Here is a 22,091-nt window from a genome sequence, read left to right as displayed (position 1 = left end):
ATATTCTGTAGTTCCTAGAGCTATCACTAAAAAAATAAGGCAAAGAGATACAACAACAAAAAAATAGAAAAAATTTAAAAGCAGTAGAAAAATCAAAATAAATATTAAAAAGTATTCAAATAACCTTAAAGGAGCAAAATACAGACATATTTTAAAAAGTAAAAGACAAATCTAATCATTATAATAAATAGAATCTCTTCTATTGAAAGGCAAATATTGTCAGACTGCATTAAAAGAGCAAGACTCAATTACACATTGTTTTCAAGTGATGTACTTTAAATACAAAGACAAGGATCCAAGATGGCAGCAGACTGAGTGGAAGCTACACTGACTCTCCCAGGACCAAACTGAAATTACAACTAAAATACAGAAAAACCACCCTGACTAATCAATTGCAACTGAAGACTAGCTGGGGAGCACCCTCATAACCAAGGAGGAAAAGTGGAGACCACATAGAGACTGGTAGGAAGTGCGGAGGCGAGAGAGGGCTGGCTGGGCACCCACAGGCAGCACCTGAAGGTCTGGAGGGATAGCTCAGCTGTTGGGGGTTCCCACTGAGAACTCTAGGGTCTAAACCCCAAGCTGGGCGCCCCAGAAGAGAGCACCAGAAATAAGAAGGATACCCACATAACATCTGGCTGTGAAAAGCAGCCAGGTTTCTATCTGCCACGGAGAGACAGCTGTAAATGCAGGCACCCTCTGAAAGAGCTAAAGCACAAAGTTTCGTGTGCAGCCACTTACCTTGGGTTCCAGCAGAGGCAGAGTGGACTAGAGCTGTGTGAGGAGAATCTAGGGGGACTATCTGGGGAAATAGATCTCACAGGGCACCCATCTGGACCCCGGTGCTGAGTCATTCCCCATATGGCAGAGCACATCTTTCTCAGGCCGACATTTACCTTCCAAGCAGCTTTTGCAGGGGGGAGGAGGGAGTAATTGCCTCACCCTGCTGGAAAACCTCTGGCCCCACCCTATGGAGTATCTACAGCTTGAGGCTCATTAAGAGACTGAACAACAGCCTCTGGGTGCTTTGAGTCCTTGCCTGATTTGTTTCTGGAACCAGGGCTTGGAAAAGCAGATGCTGGTGCACATCTTGGTCCTGTCCAAACACACCCAGCCTCTGCAGAGGAAACCAGAAGCTCTGGAGTGTGGAAAACTTCAAACAGGGTACTCAAGGCCAGTCACAAAGAGTGTCTGACATGGCCTGCACCAGAGACCATCCAAAAGACCAGGAGTCCTAGAAGATCTACCTAATACATAGAAACAAATCCAAACAGGTGGCCAAAATGGGAAGACAAAAAACAAGCTACACATGAAAGAACAAAAGGATTCTTCAGAAGTAGAGCTAAATGAAATGGAGATAAGCAATCTATCAGATACAGAGTTTAGAATACTGATCATAAAGATGCTCAGCAGGATGAAAAGACATAGATACTATGAAGGAAGTTAAGAATGACATAGTAGAAATAAATAAAAAAAACATTGGAAGGAATGAACAGCAGATTAGGGGAAGCTGAGGATTGGATAAGCAAATTAGAAGACAGGGTAGAAAAAAAATCACTCAATCAGAGAACCAATAAGAAAAAAAAATTCAAGAACAGGAGGACAGTCTAGGGGAGCTGTGGGACAACATGAAACATAACAATATTCGCATCACAGGGGTGCCAGAAGAGGTCAAAAGTAAGCAAGGGTTAGAGAACCTGTTTGAAGAAATAATGGCAGAAAACTTCCCTCACCTGATGAAGGAAAAAGTCACAGAAGTTCAGGAGGTGCAGAGAGTCCCAAGCAAGAAGAATCCAAACAGGCCCATGCTCAGACACATCATAATTAAAATTCCAAAAATTCAAGACAAAGAATCTTAAAGGCAGCAAGAGAAAAACAATTTGTTACCTACAAAGGAGCTCCCATAAGGCTGTCAGCTGATTTCTCATCAGAAACTCTACAGGCCAGAAGGGAACGGCATGAAGTATTCAAGGTAATGAAAAACAAGGATCTAAAACCAAGACTACTCTATCCAGCAAGGCTATCATTCAAAATAGATGGTGAAATAAAGAGCTTTCAAGACAAAAAAAGGCTAAAGGAATTTGTCACTACCAAACCAGCATTGCAAGAAATGTTAAAGGGACTGCTATAATAAGTTGAAATAGAGAGAATGAGAAACATAGGTATAAAGAAATAAAATGGCAATAGATAAGTACCTATCAATAATAACCTTAAATATAAATGGATTAAATGACCCAGTCAAAAGACATAGGGTAGCCAAATGGATAAGAAAAGAAGACCTAAGTATATGCTGTCTACAAGAGACCCACCTCAGAACAAAAGACTCACACAGGCTGGAAAAACAAAAAAACACCAAAAACCTTCTGGAGGACTTTAAAGGAGAGATTGACAGCAATAGAGTCATTGTAGGGGACTTTAACCCCCCCACTGACTTTACTGGATTCAACAAGGAAATAGTGACTCTAAATGACACACTAGGTCAGATGGATTTAATTGACACTTATAGAACATTTCACTCCAAAGCTGAAGAATAGGCGTTCTCCTCAAGTGCACATGGGACACTCTCAAAGACAGACCACATGTTAGGACACAAAACAAGTCTGTACAAGTTCAAGAAGATGGAAATTATATCAAGCATCTTCTTGGACATTTACACCGTGGAATACTATGCAGCTATAAAAACGAAGGATCCCTTACCCTTTGAGACAGCATGGTGGGACCTGGAGAGTATTATGCTAAGTGAAATAAACCAGTCAGAGAAAGACAAGTGTCACATGATCTTACTCATATGTGGGATCTAATAAACAAAATAAAGTGATGAACAAAATAGACCCAGAGACATAGAAGCATGGAACAGACTGACAAATCTTGGAGGAAAGGCAGGGGTGGGTGGGTGGAGAGAGATTAACATAAGAATTTATATGCATATATAAATTCATGGATACAGACAATAGTGGGATGAAGGTCTGGGGGAGGGGTAGAAGGTGGAGGGTATCAATGGGGGAAAAGGGACATTTGTAAAACTTTCAACAATAAAGATAAATTTAAAAAAATACAAAGACAAAAATAGCTAAAGGATGGAAAAAGATATACAATGAAAACACTAATCAGAAAGCTTGAATGAAGAAAAAAAAAAAGAAAGCTTGAATGGCTATATGAAAAGATAATAGACTTTGAGACAAGGAGTCTTACTAGAGATTAAGAGGAACATGTCATAATATTAAAAGGATTAATACACCAGGAATATACAGGTGTGGGCAAAAGTAGGTTTACATTTGTTCCTATGGAAAAAGACATGCACGTTATGATAATTAACTTGGTTTATTAACTCAAAATAGCTTTATTAATAATGTCACAATGGCACAGTGCACTTAGGTAGTCTCGTAAGTGTGCTCAAATTGCCAGCCTTCATTAATAATAATACAAGAATAAACTGTTTCGTGTACTCACAACTGTAAACCTACTTTTGACCATCCCTGTATAATAATAATAAATGTATATTCACCTATTGGTAGAACTTCAGAATGCACCAAGGAATAACCGAAGTAAAGGAGACAAATCAACAATCATAGTTGGAGATTTTTAACACTCAGTAGTTAGTAAGACAGTGAGACAAAAAAAAAATCAGTAAGCATATAGAAAATCTAAACACTTGTTGCCTTCAGTTAACTGACATTTATAGGAAATATGCCCAACAATTTCTGATTATACTTTTTTCAAGTGCACAAATAATGGCTATTTAGATATACTGTATCTGTGCCCATCAAAATGTCTATGTGTGTTTCTAAAAATTTGTATCTTACAGGGTATGCTTTCTGACCACAAAAGAATTAAATTAGAAATCCAAAACAGTAAGATACCTAGAGAAGCCTCAAATATTTGGAAACTAAAGTAATATACTTCTACATAATCAATAAGTAAAAGAAGAAATCACAAGGTACATTAGAAAATATTTCAAGATGAATGATAATGACAACATTATTAACAGTTGTGGGATGCAGCTAAAGTACTGCTTAGACAGAAATTTATAGCTTTAAAATTTTATATTAGGTAAGAAGAAAGGCTTAACATTAATGATCTAAGTTTCCACCTTAAGAAGACAGAAAGAAAAGCAAATTAACCCTAAGTAGAAGGAAGACAAAAATAATCAAATAAAAATTGTAAAATTGACAAGTATATCTGATATGAAAAATTCACTAGATAATCTTGATAGCTTATTTAATACTACAAAAGAAAAGATCAATGGATTTAAAGACAGGACAATAGAAACTATTCAGTTTGAAGCAGAGAGAGAAAATAAGGTAAAAATAATGAAAAAGACCTCAGTAACCAGTGAAACAATATTAAACTGTCCAGCATACATGTAATTAGAGGCCCAGAAGGAGACAGATTGGAACAAAATATATTTCAAGAAATAACGGACAAAAGTTTTCCCAATTTGATGCAAATCATAAATATAGATTCAAGAAGCTTAATGAACCCCAAGAAAAATAAACAGAAAGCCACACCTAGGCATATTATTGCTAAAAACCAAAGAGAAAAACTTGAAAGCAGCAAGAAGGCAAAAAGACATTATATACAGTATAAGCAATATATTATAAATAAGACATTATATACAACCAATGTTACCTGTTGGCTTCCCTGGAAAAAAAGACTCTGAGATGGAGATCTGTGTGCCAGAAGTTATTGGTGGGTGTTTACTATGGGGTAGTAAAGGAAGCAGAATTAGACAAAGGGAGAAGTTAAACTGTAATGAAATAACAACGAAGGACTCAGGTGATCGCAAAGAGAACTCTGGGACTAAAATTGGTCTTGAAGAACTGTCCTTCATTAAGACAAGGTGTTCTGGCCGTTCTAACCCTTCAATAACTAGTCATTAGATGCACGCTGCTCTCAGGAACAGGCTGTCACTGTTGGTAAGATAGATCTGTTTAGCTGAGGACCATTCCTGGAGAAGGAGGAGTTGAAAGCTGTCAGTTGCTAAAACTCCCAACAGCTGAGGGAATGAGTGTTTCTCATTCTCTTGAAAGATGGAATAAGAGGGCACCAAGGATCCATGGCACAGGAAAACAATAAGAATTATCAGTGATGATTTACTAAAACAATACAAATATGTACTATAGCCCCCGTGGACATTTTACAAATATGACAATCAATGAAAGCTTCTCAGGAGGGGAATTCCTTATGGATCCTTTTGAGGCAAGAACTTGGATTCTGGCTTGAGCCCTCCACAGGCCCTGCAATGCTTGTCCAGAACTACTGTGCCAATGAGAAAACTATGCCAGGCATGTACTCAAAGCATACAGGCCTCTACATGCTCCTCAGTAAGTTTCATGGCAATCACAGTAGTCCTTACCAAATATTTCTGACATGATAGTGTAAGTTGTAAGGAATCAATATACTGAGTACGTGAAGTTTTTCTTTTTCTCTCTGGGAATCAAGTTGAATGTGTGGGATAAAAATGAGGCAGTGCAGATCTGGGGTTTCACTCTAATTATTAAAGTAATGATTTAAATATTATCCAAATTCAATAAACTGTCCTGTTCTAGATAGTGGAGATTAAAAAATGTTCTCACTCAAGATTCCTCCTCCCTAAATGCGTTTAATCTATGACTGGATTCTCAGGTATATTTTGATTTTTTTCTGACACTTCAATTTTTTATTTTTGCTCTTTTCTGTTGTGTGTATATTGCAAGTTGTCTCAAAGCAGCTGAGAAGCCAGATGGGATATACAGTAAAAAAGAACGACAAATAAAAAGTTGAAAGTTAGGCTAGATTCAAAAAACAATAGTAGAAGGTAGTGTATGCTAAGTACCAAATGAAGTATGGGCAATAGCTGCCACAAGAATTTAGAGGAAGAGGTGACCAGTTGAAAGACATTTAAGTTCATGATTATGAACGGCGAGTGCCCCCCATATTTCCCTAATCTAATCAATCTGCCACTGTGCTAGATGTTTATTTCATACCTTCACCTCTTTCTTCAATCCTCCAACACTTCTCACCTCCACATTTTCAACTGATTCCATTTACTTCTATTTTCTTGTGAACTAGAAAATGAGGAAGAGAACCTCTGCAGTGTTCACCAGTACACCTACCAAGTTGCGTGCCAGCACTGTGGTCTCCTTACTGTCCCTGGGACAAACAGGCATTCTCCTGCTTCAAGGCCACTGCATCTGCTGTCCTGCCTGAACTGCTCTTTTCCCTCAAGCTCACATGGGCTGCACTTTCACTTGTTTCAGGTAAAAAATGTTATCATGAGCACTCCATATAAAACAGCATACTCCCTTTTTATCTCCCTCTTCATGCTTTTTCTCAATAGCTTTATCAAAATCTGATATACCATTTCTTTATTTGTTTAATATCTACCCTCCGCCATCAGAAAGTGAGCTCTGTGAAGGCGGAGACTTGGTTTGTTGCCTGCAGGACCCCTTGCCTTAGATCATGCCTGATGCACAGGAGGTGCCAGTAAATATTTTTTTGAATGAATGAAGCAGAATTTGAACTGGAGGCTAAAAACAAGGCATCACTTATAAGGAGAGGGAAGGAAGGACATAGTAGATTATAGAAAGGAAGGGAAGGGCAAAAATATACGGACATGGAATTGGTTGTGTTTAGGAAACAATAAGAAATCTCGTTTGGTTACAGAAGAAGGAAAGGAAGAGAAGGTGAGGACGATATGTGAGCTGGTGATGCACCCGAAGCCTAGACTGGGAATCCAGACCATTTCAGACCTGACTTTATCAGCAGCACGGAGCCACTGAAGTTTTTAAGCACTCAAAGAGGTGGAGGAGGGACTGGAGGTAGTCAGTGATGAGACTTTTGGAATGGAAGACACACACTGAATGGGGAGTGACAACACTACTGAAGTAAGTGGGAAGTACAGAGAAAGAGGTGACTGGCATGCATGAAGACTTCTCTGAGCTAAAAGTGAAAGGCAGAGAGAGGTCATTAGAATTAGATCATTTTTCCTTCTAAAGACTGCATAGAAATATCTGTATAATTTCATTTTCTCTTATGCATTGCTGTGAAGTTGCCACAGAAAGATAGGCACTGCCCATTTAGTACCATAAAAAGGCAGTCTTAACTGACTTAAAATAAGTTAAGTGACTTAGCCATGCGGACTGGGGTCTCTCCTTTAAGGATATGCTATATCTGGAATAATATCTGCCATTAGTAGATATTTCACTACTAAATAGGGAGCTAAAACTTACTCATGTCATAATAGAGGAACCAATGTCAATCACAAATAGAATACCCCTAGGATATGTGTAGGAAACAACAAAACATAAAAGTTCCCAGGCAATGACTTTAGTCAGACAGAACAGACAGCCTATTTCATCTTCATCTTCTCTTTCACTGAAGATTTCTCACTGTTTCTTGAACATTCTCAATACATGTTCTGATACTATATGAAAGGATTGTGAGCTTTCAGGGATGGCACATTAATTGGTTTGGGACAGTGGTCCAGAAAGAAGGCTACACTCTGCAGTAACAGTGTATCAGCCACCCAAGACCACCACATACATTACAGCAGCTCAGACTCTGCAAAGCTTTGCTGTTTGGATTCTGTGACCTTTGAAACAGGTGATAATTCAGCACAGTGTAATTAAGAATGGCCTACTGAGTTGTTTTAATGCAAAATAATAGGCTGTTAGTTAATCTGTCACACATACTGAAGAGAAAAAAGAACCCTGCCATGTACTATAGTAAGTGCCTAAAAGCTTCATCAGGAAACACTGTTGGAGGGGAAAGGCCCATTTGTAACTTGATGAATATGCTAAACTGCAGTAGGGTCCAAAATTCCAAGGAGATGGTAGATATGATGGCATTAATTGTTTTGATAAGGGAGTTCACTTCCAAATACTGAGAGGGCAGAGATGGAATAAAGAACCACCACTGGCTCCAATATGGTTTTACATACGGCCTCATTGTGAGAGACTCATAAGATCTGATTCTGTTCATGAAGGGGTGCCATATTACAAGGCATAAATAAAAATCACACCCATTAACTTTCAATTGCCATAATAAATAATGCTACCTAGGTCTCGTGATGAGCTGCTGGGCTCTATCCTTGGCTTTGTTTTATACAAATATTTTATCAATGACTTACAGATAAGAGGCCAATGAATGGGATTAAAAAATGTGATTACCAACAGTTATAAATGGAAACAATATAAGAAATGCCCTGCCCTGTAGTTGGCTCTAGAAACCAATACCATTTATGCAGGATGGGATCGGCAGCATGTATAAACAGAATCATGAATTTGCTATCAACATGTTTATTGAGCCAACCATGAAAAATGGCTGCTTAAAAAAGTGAATGTGCTTTTAGTTCACTTATGGAATCTGGAATAAGGAAAGTGATGATTTCATTCTGCTCTAAATTGACATCCCCTGAAGTATAATGCTGGTAGTTGAAGAGACATCATATGATAGGGTAGAGGTGAACAAGGGAAGGAACTATGAATGCTCTGCCTGGAAAACAGAAGACCAAGAGCTGGGGGTTCATGACTTCAACTGCGTGAAGGGCTGGAATGCCTGCTGTAAGGAAGGGGGATCAGACATATTTGCAATGGCTTCTAGTGGAAGGGCCAGGATCAATGGGTAGAGAAATGTCTCCCAGAATAAGGAAGAACTATCTCAGAGCTTCTAAAGATGGAATATCCTGCTTAGGAGGTGGTTTTCAAATGGAAGCAGGACACTGTTTGTTAGAAACGGATGAGGGGAAGGGATAATAGAGACAGTAAAAGGTGAGCAGTTGCCAGGAGTTTGCCAGGAGGGAAGGAATGATTAAGACGTGGAACATGGGACTTCAGCGATAGTGAGACCATTGTATAAATGCTGGATACATTTCATTATATATTTATCAGAACTCACAAAATGTACAACTCAAAGAGTCAACTCTAATGTAAGCTATGGACGTTAGTTCATAACAATGTACCAATGCTCTAATCAATTGTAATAAATGTACCACAGCAATGCAAGATGTTAATAATAGGGGGAAACAGATGGGAACTCTACTTTCTGCTCAATTTTTCTGTAGCTCTAAAAATAAAGTATTAATTGAAAAAAACCATTAAAGAAATCAAAATGCTACATTAGAAAATATTCACTTAATGCAAAGAAATGGATGAGGAGTAGATGTGTACATTGGATAAGAACCCTGAGAACCTCTGAAATCCTCAGCTAGTCTCACTTTTCAGACCAGAAGATACAGAAGATACGCATAACTATCAGTGAGAGGTGCACCACAAACAAATGGTCACCACTGTCTCTCTTAGTAACTGCAGCTGACAATCTCTCCCTCTACTTGGGGACTAGTAGCAGGTTTCAGAAAAGCCCAGTTCATGGACTTTGGGCCATAACCATAGAGAGGAATAAGGAAAGAACATGGCAGTCGCAGTCAGAGCCATGACCCTGCTAAACTTCACCTGAGCCCCGAGCTCCTGGAAAGCAGCTACAGTTAAGGAAATCCCCAACCCTGTTTGGGAAACAGCTTATTGCAAAGAACCACCCCTCCCAATGGACAGAAGATTCCCGATGCCAACATGTTTATGTCTATGACAGCCAGACACAGACCAACAAAATTCCCACTTTGCCTCATAAACAATTAGCTGAACTGCTTTTCCTCAATGATCAATTGGAACAAAATGCTTGTTAACTGATGACCGAACTTTAGTTAAGCTTCTCTCCTTCCCCCAAGCCTTTGACCCACCCTCAGCCTGAGCCAGCATACAACCCCTCCTTGATGACTCCTTCTGAGAAGTGGCTGACTGCTGGGAAAGACATTTCCTATCAATTGTTCAATTCTTTCACCTGCTCCCCCAAATCTGTTTCCCCAACCCTATAAAAAAAAAAGTTTTCTATTTGCTATCTGACACCCTTGCAGATCTATGGTCAGAGTATTCCCCCTGTGGCAAAAGCCCCCACGCCCCTTATTGTAATAATTTCTTTGAATAAAGTCTCTTCTTACCTAAGTCCAATTTTTCTTTTTCTTTAATAGACAACATACCCTATTAATTTAAGATGGATGTATGGGTCTTGCTAAAATCGTTCAACACATCATTGAGTTTTAAAACAACTGCAGACTCATAAGATTTTTTTTTTTTCTTCCTCATAAGATCTTAACACTCCAAGGAATTTACAAATTAACCAGTCCAACCTCTCAGCCACGGCAGGAAAACCTCTGCAGTAGTTTTGAGGGATGCATCCTGCCACTGATCAGATGCCACTGGTAACAAGTAATGCTCACACCAGGTAACTTGTTCCATGATTAGAAAATTCTCTAACCAAGCTGGCATCTCCATCTACCTAGCAGCCACTCACAGGTGCCAGTTCTGTCCTCTGAATTACAAAAAAAATGCCTATGCTTCCTTCCAAATCAACCCTCCAGATGTCTGAAGGCAACTGCACCCAGCTTCTTCGCATCAGCATAAAAAGGCACCTGGTCTGCAGAAATCTCCCATCCTGCCTATGCAAAAACAAAGACCAAATCATGTTCTCTGTTTCCTTTTTTTTATTTTATTAGTAGAGACATGAAGTCATACATCACATTTGGGTATATATTACTAAGACAAATACTGTAAGAAGAAAGGCAGTGTACATCCCATCAGGGGCTATCACTTGCATCTTTACAGGAGAGAGTTGAGGGTGAGAAAAAAAAAAAGGCAAATGAATCTTTATTTAAGCCACTGTCAGATGATAGCTAGAAAATGCTTCATCTATCTCCGTGCTTTCTCCTTTTCATGTTTCCCTTGACTTTTGTAAAACTATCAACCAGCCATTCTTGGGGCCAGTCAGCTGACACACTGCAGTCAGCTTTTCCTGTTGTTATGGAAACAGTGCCTCTGTGAGGCTTCTTCCCTTAAAAATAAAAATTAAAAAACAAAATAAAACCCCACTGTGAGTCAATAAAAATCATGAGCAAATATAGTAATCTACATTCCTAACATGAGTGGCAAGACTGGGAACTGGCTAAAAAATTTTACCTCACCAGAACACTTGGACCAAAAAAACCCCCAAAAAACCTAGCTCCAAACTGTTATAACATACTCGAGTACTTGAGAAGCTGCTAGCCAATTTCTAGGAGGTATGGCTATTAAGTCCTCCAGTTTACTCCCCATTAACTTGTAAATATGTTGGGAGCAAGAACTATAATTCACTGACCTTTTTGTCCTTCCAAGGCCTAGCACCACTGAGGCTTGTTTATTACTGAATTTACCCAGAACTATTAGAAACGCTTCCTACTCTGCCATTCCCAGTACCTCATCCCTGACTAATAGAAGTCACTCTGAGAACATCAACTGTGGACTCTTCTAGGGAGTTGCCCCAGCCTAAGGATATTTTCAGCCAGAGCTTCTGGTCCCCCAGGCTTCTGTAAACACCCCAGCAAAGAAAGCTCAACTGAAACAGAGTGCAACCATGCTTTTGTGATTGAGATATAAGACAAAACAGCCTTCTGTGGTTATTATGCATGTAACAATCCCAACTTTGCTACACAAATTCCTGGTGGGTGTTTCTTTAGTAGCTGAGAAGAGATGCATCATAGCCGAGTAGTCTTTGATGCTACCTTCAACTACCTCTCTAAACTCCTTGAATCCACTTCAAACACCGTCAACACTTCCACTTTGAATCTACTTTAGGGAGTTTACTGCAATGCACTTTTATGGCAATTTTTCTCTCAGGAAAATGCTTCCTGATTTTTAAATTTCTGGCCATCCATGATCAAATGCTGAAAAAGTCCTAGGGAAATGTATATGTTCCAGCTTTACTGAAGTTACCAGTTAGAGCCATTAAGAAGAAATTTTACAAACATAAGATAAGTATGATACACAAATTTTATATGATATATATGATAAATATTTCTACTCCAAAGCTTTGTAAAAGAATATCTAAAATGCAAAATGCTTGTGTTGCAAAACGACATTCTGTATCCATGCTCACAGAATCTGCTAGACTCTCACTTTGGCTGCAAAGCAGAAGGGCGACTCCTACGAGACACCATCCCAAGAACTAAGCAGAGCCCCTCAGAACATAGCTTCTGTCTCCTCAGCACTGACTCCAGCTCCTGGCTGGGCCAATAGTGACAGCAGAGTCACCAAACACTTTTTTCAGTTTTTGGTCAACAGAGAATTTTTGGCTCAGATCAAGAGCACTACTGCTCCTTTGTGTTTCTTACACATGTCACTTTGGCAGTCGCTCTGTTCAACAGACACTGCTGGTGCCTCCATCTGTCAATAAGACTTTGGGAAGAGTGACTGCAGCTCCAGGATGATAACCGGAATTTATATGCAGATATACATATATAGGCATACACAAACTTAGACACGAAAATACATACCCAACTAGGGAAATGACAATTAGGTGCTGAGTGGCACGTGACTCACTCAGAGTACTGCTGACGACACAGTAGGAACTGACCATGCTGGGAACACAGCCTGGGCCAGCAATGGTGCTTTATTTGTTCATTCTCTATCCAGGCCAGAAGCTTCTTTGCCCTCACTTCCCATAAACAACATGAAGTCCTGTGGAATCTCTTTCGTAGCTCTCTCATTCACTCTACAACTACCGAGTGACTACTTTGTTCTACATGTGGGGATACAAAAGGAAACAAGACTGATGTGGTGCCTGCCCTCATGAGGCTCACAGTCTAATGGGGGGCATGCGAGTGAAAAGGAGGCTAAGTCTGTTCGTAGGGACGCGTTCAGGGTGCTACAAAGGAAAGGCATCAAACTGAGACTTAAGGTGTCAGAAAGGATTTTGAGGAAAAACATAACTACGACTTGAATTTATTACCTCACCTCTTCATTCCATTTACATAGGGTTAGGACCTCTTCCTGCCTGGACACCTGTCCTTATTCTTGTAATCCGTCCTTTTGCCTCTCATCTCACCTTTGACAGAAACCCTTATCCTCAAGATAAAAGCAACTGTCACACACTGGGACTCCTCGTGATTTGGGCACCCATTTATTTTGCCAGGCTTTTGCGTGCTCCTACATTTAAGACATTCAGAAGCCCTGCATTTTCTGAAATGTGCTGTACTCACACATGTCTGCCTGGAGTACCTTTCCCCTTGGGTTTCAAGGCTAGATCAAGCCTTATCTCCTCTGGGAAGCCTTCCCTGACCTTTTAGTTTGAGAGAGGCATGTGCTGTAATATATATTTAAAGCTATTCTAGACACCACAAACAGTGTCATATTAAGTATGTGCTATTTAGCTTAGGATTCAATTCCCGGTGATCAGTTCCCCTAACCAAGAATCCATATTTCAGAGATTGCCAGCTACCCTGAACTCCCAAAAGCAGCTATTGAAAGCCCTTCAGTTGTTCATATATTGACCAACACCTAAGACTGCTTAATAGATCAGAAATAGAAGAAGTTTTTTCTACTGGTAAAATTAATGGCTTGTTAATCAGAATGATAAATATTAGAAATGGACCTCATTGCTAAAATAAAAGGTATTTGAGATATATAGATTGGATAAAATAATTTAGAGATAGTCCCAACTGTTGCATGGAGAGGAGTAAGTCTATACCTGATCACTGTAATGCCACCTGGGGCCACCTGTGTCCAGCCATTGGCTTAGGAAGTTTCTCTTTGTCTGGTGCTGATAACAAGAGGAACAGAATCCTGCCTCTGTAACATTGCTACATTTCTGATAGAAACCTAAAATGACAAGACAGCTGGAACATCAGAAAGTTTAAAAAACAGGTTGTATGAACCTATTTCTAAATGAATATTTACTTATAAACACCCACAAGTGTGGTAGGATTTGCTTCCATTTTAACCTAGTAATAAGGTTGTAAGGGAGCAGCTAACCATTTCTCAAACTTCTTCACTGGCCTCTTCAGCATGAAGCACATAAGTGTAGTACTAAATTAGCCTAGTCATTTCAACACGGCCTCTCCTCCACGCTCTTGCAGCACCTGTGCATCTGCCATGGCATGTGTCAAGTCATATGGAAACTGTCAGTTGACCTGTCTACCTTTCCCACTAAATACTGAGGTCCTTGAGAACAAGGATTGTACTTTTCATCTATGAAGTCCGTTTCTGAGGTGAGTGTCTAGAATAAAGAAATACTTGCTGAATGACAATAGTAGCACAATAAAGTGAAAGGACATCTGATTAGGAGCTTGGAGACACATTTTAATACTAGTTTCAACAACAGCTGAGTACAGTACTTACTATGTGTCAATAATTTACTAAGTACTTAATATGTGTCAAGCACAGTATTAGGCACTTAAATAGTATCTTGTTTAATCTTCACCACAATCCTGAGAGGTAGCACCATCATCTTACAAAGGATGAACAGGAGAGACTGATTTATTCAAGATTATTTAGATAAATAAGTAGAAGAGTCCATCTTTGAACCCAAGTCTGGCTGAATCCAAAGCACAAGTTTTTAACCTTTACTTTAGAAGTGTGTCCCATGGCTTACATGTGAGAGCTTAGGCAAAAAAACTTCCTCTGGATCCCAACTTCCTCACTTGTTTACCTAGTGGGCCTAAGTTACTTAAGCCCTGTCCAGCTCATGTTACCACGTGACAGTTCTGAACAGCATCAATCATGGCCTCAGTCTTGCCTGCCCGGACTGTCTCGACAAGACTGAGATTTCATGTGCAGCTTGTTATAGAGCTTGTCAGACAACATTTTATTCTTATTCTTTTTTCCCCTCTTTTGAAATGTCTCAGGGGATTCTGAAGCAGAGAAAGGGACCCATTTTTGGCACACTGCTTTGAAACTAGAACCTTCTGTTAGTCACCAGAGCCAGCCAGTTGTTATTTTTGTTCTAAAATCCTTCACTGACATGGATGCTGGCAGAAACTGTAAAAAACGGCAAGGAAAGAAAACCTACATCCAGGGACACCTCAACTACCAGAGAAATAGAAATGTAACAGAAAACAGCAAAAATGTCCATCTGTTTACCACGTTTGAACTGTACCCTGCAGCTAGATTAAAAAAAGGACTTTAGAGATTCTCTTGACATCCCCTGGGGATTGCTCTGTTGAAAGACTCAAACCCTATCTGTGCCACAAAGTTTACAGTCAGGAATTGAAGTGGCATAGATAGTTCTATCCCACAAGTGCTTACTGAGGACTTTATGTGGTATGTGCTGAAATGTTAGTATCTCAGGCCAGTACCTACATGGCTTCCCTCCTCAGAATACATTTCATCTGCTACCACTCACTGATACCAGGATGAGAGTTCTAGAAAAATGGTAAGTCCCTAGTTGCCAGGAGAATGATGCTAGGCCCAACCCCCCACTTGGCTTCTCTAGAAGAGGCAAGAAGTCCTGGTGATACATCGTTAAACAATCACAAAGAAGCTTTGACGGCATTAAGATGATTAAAAATCATGGTCATTTTCAGAAAATTGTTCAACAGAGGAGAATAAACACACAGGAGGAAGTTGTTTTTTGCCTTTAAAACTTACTCACTTTCTTAACAGCAGGATCCCCTTTGGATGGATGACAGGATGGAGACATTTTTACCTGGAAAAAAAGGCAAATTTTTTAATATCCTGTTAGTTATAGTCTAGTTTTATTTGACCCACACTCAAAATAGTTCAACTAGAATTGGTGTAACTGAGATAAAACAGACATTTTCAGAATAACAATGAATAATTTTTTTTTTTTTAAATTCCCTTTGAAATACGACTGGGGTAAGAAAAGTGAGGCAGATGATCCAAACTGGTTTTAACCAAATGGTGAGGAACCAAATAGATATAGATTTTTGTTGATAATGTAAATCAATTGATACAACATGCAATAGTCAGCATTTCTTACAGAGGCCAAAGCCAAGTATCCTTTGTGATGTAATATCCCTCTTAAGCAAACATGGACAAAAGAGTTTGATAATAAAAGTGAAGGATTTAGATAAAGTATCAGCCAAACCATAACAAAGGAATGCTTAGCCAAGGAAGAGAGAACTGATGGTAGAGGAAAGTCTTCAAGTATTTGAAGGGTTAAAAAAGATTGTCACATTAGATAAAAGAACAAGACCCAACTACATGCTCCCTGCAAGAAACATATTTTAAATATAAAGGCACATAGGTTAAAAGCAAAAAGCTGGAACGATACAGCACTAGATTTCAGGGCAAAAATTATTACCAGGGATAAAGAAGATAATTTCATAATAATAAAGTGTCAATTCATCAGGAGGACATAACAATCCTAAACATCTATGCATCTAATAGCTTAAAAGTACATAATACAAAATGGATAGGACTGTAAGGAGAAGTAGGTTTTATAGTCATAGATTTCCATACCCCTTTCTCAATAAATGAGAAAACAAGTAGGCAGATAACCAGAAAGTATAAACCCAATTAATAAATGAGCCAAGGAACCACACAAACATTTTCCAAAGACATACGAAAGACCAAGAGCTATACGAAAAGATGCTCAATTAGGGAAATGCAAATCAATCCACAGTAAGGTATCACCACATACCTGTTAGGAAGGTTTTTATAAAACAGACAAGAGATAACAAATGTTGGCAAGGATGTGGAGAAAAAGAAATGTGTTGGGAAAAGGGATATGTTGGTGGGAATGTAAATTTAGGTATAGCCATTATGAAAACAATATGGTGGTTCCTCCAAAAATTAAAATTTAAAGTACTATATGATCCAGCAATCCCACTCCTGGGTATATACCTAAAGGAACAGAAATCAACATTTTGAAGAGATATAAGCACACAGTGCTCAGTCAAGTATGCAAACAAGCTAAGTGTTCGCAATAGCCAAGATATGCAAACAACCTAAGTATTCATCAATGGATGAATGGATAAATAATATATGATATACATATATACAATGGAATATTATTCAGCCATAAAAAGAAAGAAATCCTACTATTTTCAACAACATTGATGGACCTTGAGGGCATTATGCTAAGTGAGATAAATCAGTCAGAGAAGGACAAATATATATGATATCACATATATTTGGATCTAAAAAAGATGAACTCATGAAAACAGAGTAGAATAATGGTTATCAGGGGCTGGGAGGTGGGGAAATTGGGGAGATATTGCTTACGGGTACAAAGTTGCAACTAGTAAATGAAAAAGTTTGGGAGATGTAAGGCACAACATAATGACTATAGTCAACAATACTGTATTATAAATGTCAAGGTGGCTAGAAAACTAGATTTTAACTGTTCTCAACACAAAAAAGAAATTATGTGCCATGATGTTGTTAGCTAATGCTACCATAGTAATCATTGAAATATATAAATGTATCAAACCTACATGTATGTACACCTAAAAGTACACAATCGTGTCAATTATATCTCAATTAAAAAGACTTAAAAAATGCAACTACCTTGATAAGATGGACATTTACAGGATACTCTACCCCCAACAAAAGCAGAATGCATATTCTTTTTAGGTACACATGGACCATTTACCAACTTAGACCATTTTCTGGCAATAAAACAATTCTCAATAAACTGAAAAGAATCCAAGTCATACAAAGAATGCCCTCTGACCAAAACAGAAATAAATTTAATCAATAACAGAAAGATCTCTGGAAAAATTCCCAAATATTTAGGAACTAAGTTACACACTTCCAAATAACCCATGGATCAAAGAAGAAATAAAAAGAAAATTAGACCCTACAAACACACAACCTACCAAGACTGAATCATGAAGAAACAAAATCTGAATAGGCTAATAGCTAGTAAGGAAACTAAATCAGTAATTAAAAACCTCCCAACAAAGAAAAGTCCAGGAGCACATAGTTTCATTGGTGAATTCCACCAAATGTTTAAAGAAGAATGTCAATCCTTCTCCAACTCTTCCAAAAAACTGAAAAGGAGGAAACATTTGCAAACTATTTTAGGAGGCCAGCATTACTCTGATACCAAAGCTGGATAGGACACTACAAGAAAAGAAAACTATAGGCCAATATCTCTGATGAACACAGATGCAAAAGTCCTCAACAAAATACTAGCAAACTGAATTCAACAGCACATTAAAAAGGTCATACATCATGATCAAGTGGGATTCATCCCTGGGAGGCAAAGGAGGGCTCAATATACACAAATCAATAAATGTGATACACCACCTTAACAGAGTAAAGGAAAAAATATACATGATCATCTCAAATGATGCAGAAAAATCATTTGGCAAAATTTAACACTTTTTCATGATAAAAACACTCAACAAACTAGGATTAGAAGGAAACTACCTCAACATAATAAAGGCTATATGTATGTGTTTATGTGTGTTGTATGTGTGTGTATATATCACAGCTAACATCAAACTAAATGGTGTAAGACTGAAAGCTTTTTCTCTAAGTTAAGAAACAAGACAAGAATGCCTGCTTTTGTCACCTCTATTTAACATAGTACTGGAAGTTCTAGCCAGAGCAATTAGGCAAGGGTAATAACAGAAGGCATTCAAATTAGAAAGGAAAAAGTAAAATTATCTCTGTTTGCAGACAACATGATCTTATATGTAGAAAACTCTAAATTTAGATTCCAAAAAATAACCTATTAGAATAAACAAATTAAGCAGGATACAAAATCGATACATACAAATCAGTTTGTTTCTATACACTAACAATGAACAATCTGAAAAGAGAATTAAGAAAACAATTTACCATACCATCAAAAAGAATAAAACACTTAGGAATAAGCTTATTCAAGGAGGTTTTGACTTGTGCACTGAAAACTACAAAATATTGCTGAAAGAAATTAAAGAAGACAAAGATAAATAGAAAAATATACCGTGTTCATGTTTCATAAGACAATATTGTTAAGATGTCCACACTACCCAAAGCAATCTATAGGGTCAATACAATCCCTATCAAAATCCCAATGGCATTTTTTTGTAGGAAAAAATCCCCACAAAAAAACCATCCTAAAATTTGTATGGAAACAATCTTGAAAAAGAATAAAGTTGGGGAGGGCCTCACATGTCCTGATTTCTAAACTTATTACAAAGCTACAGTAATCAAAACAGTGTGCTACTGGCATAAAGACAGACATATACCCCAAATGGAATAGAACAGAGACTAACAAACTGAATTCAACAGCACATTGAAAGGGTCACACATCATGATCGAGTGGCATCATTACATATATAGTCAAATGATTTTCAACAAGGGTACCAAGACCATTTAATAGGGAAAGGACAGTCTTTTCAGCAAAGCTGAAGATCCACATGCAAAAGAATGAATGAAGCTGGACACATCTAACACTACATACAAAAATGACCTCACAATGGGTCAAAGGCCTAAATGCAAGAGCTCAAGATATAAAACTCTTAGATGATAACATAGAGGGGAAATTTCTTGACATTGGATTTAGCAATCATTTCTTGGATATGACACCAAAGGCACAAGCAACAATAATTTTAAAAAATAGACAAATCTGACTTCATCAAAATGAAAAACTTATGTTCACTAAAGGGCATGATAGAGTACAAAGGCAACTCACAGAATGGAAAAAAATTGCAAATGACATATTTGATAAGGAATTAATATCCAGAATATATAGAAAACTTCTAAAACTCAACAACAAACAATCCAATAACAAAATCAGCAAAAGACTTGAACATTTCTCCAAAGAAAATATATAGATGGTCAATAAAAACATGAGATGATGCTTCACATCATTAGTCATTCACAAAATGCAAATTAAAAACACAATGAGATACCACTATACACCAATTAGAATAGCCAAAACTAAAAAGACTGATTAGCCCTGGCCAAGTAGCTCAGTTGCTTGAAGTGTCATTCCAATACGCCAAGGTTTCGGGTTCAATCCCCCATCAGGGCACATACAGGAATCAACAAATGAATGCATAAATACACGAAATAGCAAATCGATGTCTCTCTCCTTCTCCCCACCATACCCCCTCTCTTCTCTCATAAAATAAAATAAAATAAATAAAATAAAATAATAAAATAAAATAAATAAAATAAAATAAAATAAAATAAAATGACTGACTCTACCAAGGATGTGGAGGAATTGGAACCCTCATATACTGTTGGTAGGAGGGTAAAATGGTACAACCACTTGAAGAACAGTTGGGCAGTTTCTTAAAATGATAAACATAATTCTTCATATGAGTCAGCCATTCCATTCCTAGGTATTTACCCAAGAGAAAGGAAAGTATACTCCATACAAAGATTTGTGCACAAATCTTCATAACAGCTTTATCTATAATAGCCAGAAACTAGAAAAGCCAAATATCTATCAATAGGTAAAATAATAAATTATGCTATATCCCTAAAATGAAACATTATTCAGCATTAAGGAGGAATGTACTCTTGATACAACAATGTCGATGAATCTCAAATAATTATGCTGAATGAAAGAAGCTAGACCAAAAAAGCATACATACTTGTGGTTCCATTTATCTATATTGTAGAAAATGCAAATTAATCTATTGCTACAGAAAGCCAATCAGTGGTTTCCAGGGAACATAAGTGAGAAACAGTAAATTTTGGCTGGTTATGGATAGGGTCAAGTATCTTAACTGTAGTGATGGATTTATAGATCTACTCATATGTCAAATTTGTACACTTCATATCTATTATACTTCAATAAAGCATTTAAAGAAATTTGTAGGATACAGCTAAAATGGTGCTTAAAAATTTATAATTTTTTAAATGCTATATTGGAAAATAAGAAAGGTTTAAAATAAAGGACCTAAGTTTCCAATTTAAGAAACTAGAAAAAGAATATCAAAGTAAAACCAAACTAAGTAAAAGAAAGGCAATAATAAGCAGAAATCAATGCAATAGAAATCAAACAAAAACAACAGAGAAAATTAACAAGGTTCCCAAGGTTGGTTCTTATGGAAATACCAACAAAATTGGTAAACTGCTATATACTGATTAAGAAAAAAGAGAATATAAGTTAGTAATACCAGCAATGAAAGATAATATATTACTACATGTAACATTACTTACAGACATTTAAATGATAGTAAGTCCCTGTTATGAACCATTTTATGCCAATAAATTTGGCAAATTAAATGAAGAGGAAAAATTCCTTGAAAAACTTATAAAAATGGACCCAAGATGAAACAGAAAACATGAATAGCCCTATATTTATTAAAGAAAACTGTTATCAAATCTGCCCACAAGGAAAACTCTGAGTCCACAAGGTTTCAGCATTGAATTCTAGCAAATATGAAGTACACAGAGACTGATACATGAAATCAGACTATCAACTTACAAATTTCAAGGAAAAATGAAGTTACTACAAGTAGTTCCATACTAGATATTGTCAGTCTAGAATGATGATGAAGGCGTATAAGTACGAGATAAGCAACTGGACTCAAGTTCTTAAGCCTCTTCTAACTTAGCAGTCGAATTCTAAGAGCCTACACTACAGATGATGAAGACCTTTCCTATCACTATGGCATCAAGCTATTCAAATAGGACCATGTTGCAGGCTTTTTTGCCTTGCCACCCTGGCTTTCAGAATGACTTTAGAAAACATCCCTCAGCTCAGGGATCAAAACTGCTGGCTGTCCAGACTGTCGTTTCAGATTTAGCAGGTCTGCAAAAATTAGACTTGACAGTCTTTGCTCTAACATACCATGACATTAATACTCTGGAATTTACTCCAGATGTATGATGTAGCTTGCTAAACGTGATCCAGTTTTAACTCCTGGTATGTTCTTTTTGAAAAGGGAGAAAATAGATTTTCAAAGCAAAGTAGATATTTAAGCTTAAAAAAAAAAATGACCTCATGAAAGAATCTGCAGACTTTTTAAAAACAAGCCAAGAACTAGATGTGATGCTGGACGATTTATCTGAGAAAGCTGTTCTCTGGAGATGAAGCCGGTGTTTGAAGTGGCAACAGAAATGGTTCAGTATCGCTCATGAAAGGTCTTATTTTTCATTTAACAAGATTCCTCCTGGAAATGCTTCAGGCAACGCAGCTTAAAAGAGACACTTTAGATCCAGGTGTGTAGACCCCAGATCTGGGGATACGGTTGATATATTAAGCTATGGCCTTAATAATAATGCTGAACTTTGGTGATCTTTGATAATAAAATGATTCCTATCTTAGAGAAGCAATCTGATCTGAAGTTTAAGAGCAAAAGTAAAACCTTATCACTTTGCTTTTTTTAAAAA

At 37.6% G+C, this 22,091-nt stretch overlaps 1 protein-coding gene across 3 annotated transcripts in view; it reads right to left on the bottom strand.

Annotated features, from left to right (window-relative positions):
• VPS8 (VPS8 subunit of CORVET complex) overlaps positions 1–22,091 on the bottom strand; it is a 200,586-nt gene that overhangs the window by 17,405 nt on the left and 161,090 nt on the right. For all 3 annotated transcript variants that reach the window (XM_081138242.1, XM_081138241.1, XM_081138243.1), the window contains one exon: positions 15,436–15,489. In XM_081138242.1, coding sequence (XP_080994368.1) covers positions 15,436–15,489 — 54 coding nt within the window. The remainder of the gene's footprint in view (positions 1–15,435; positions 15,490–22,091) is intronic.

The sequence above is a fragment of the Miniopterus schreibersii genome, assembly GCF_964146895.1.
Source record: "Miniopterus schreibersii genome assembly, chromosome: 5".
Classification (NCBI taxonomy): Eukaryota; Metazoa; Chordata; class Mammalia; order Chiroptera; family Miniopteridae; genus Miniopterus; species Miniopterus schreibersii.
This window is presented reverse-complemented; position numbering and strand designations above follow the sequence as displayed.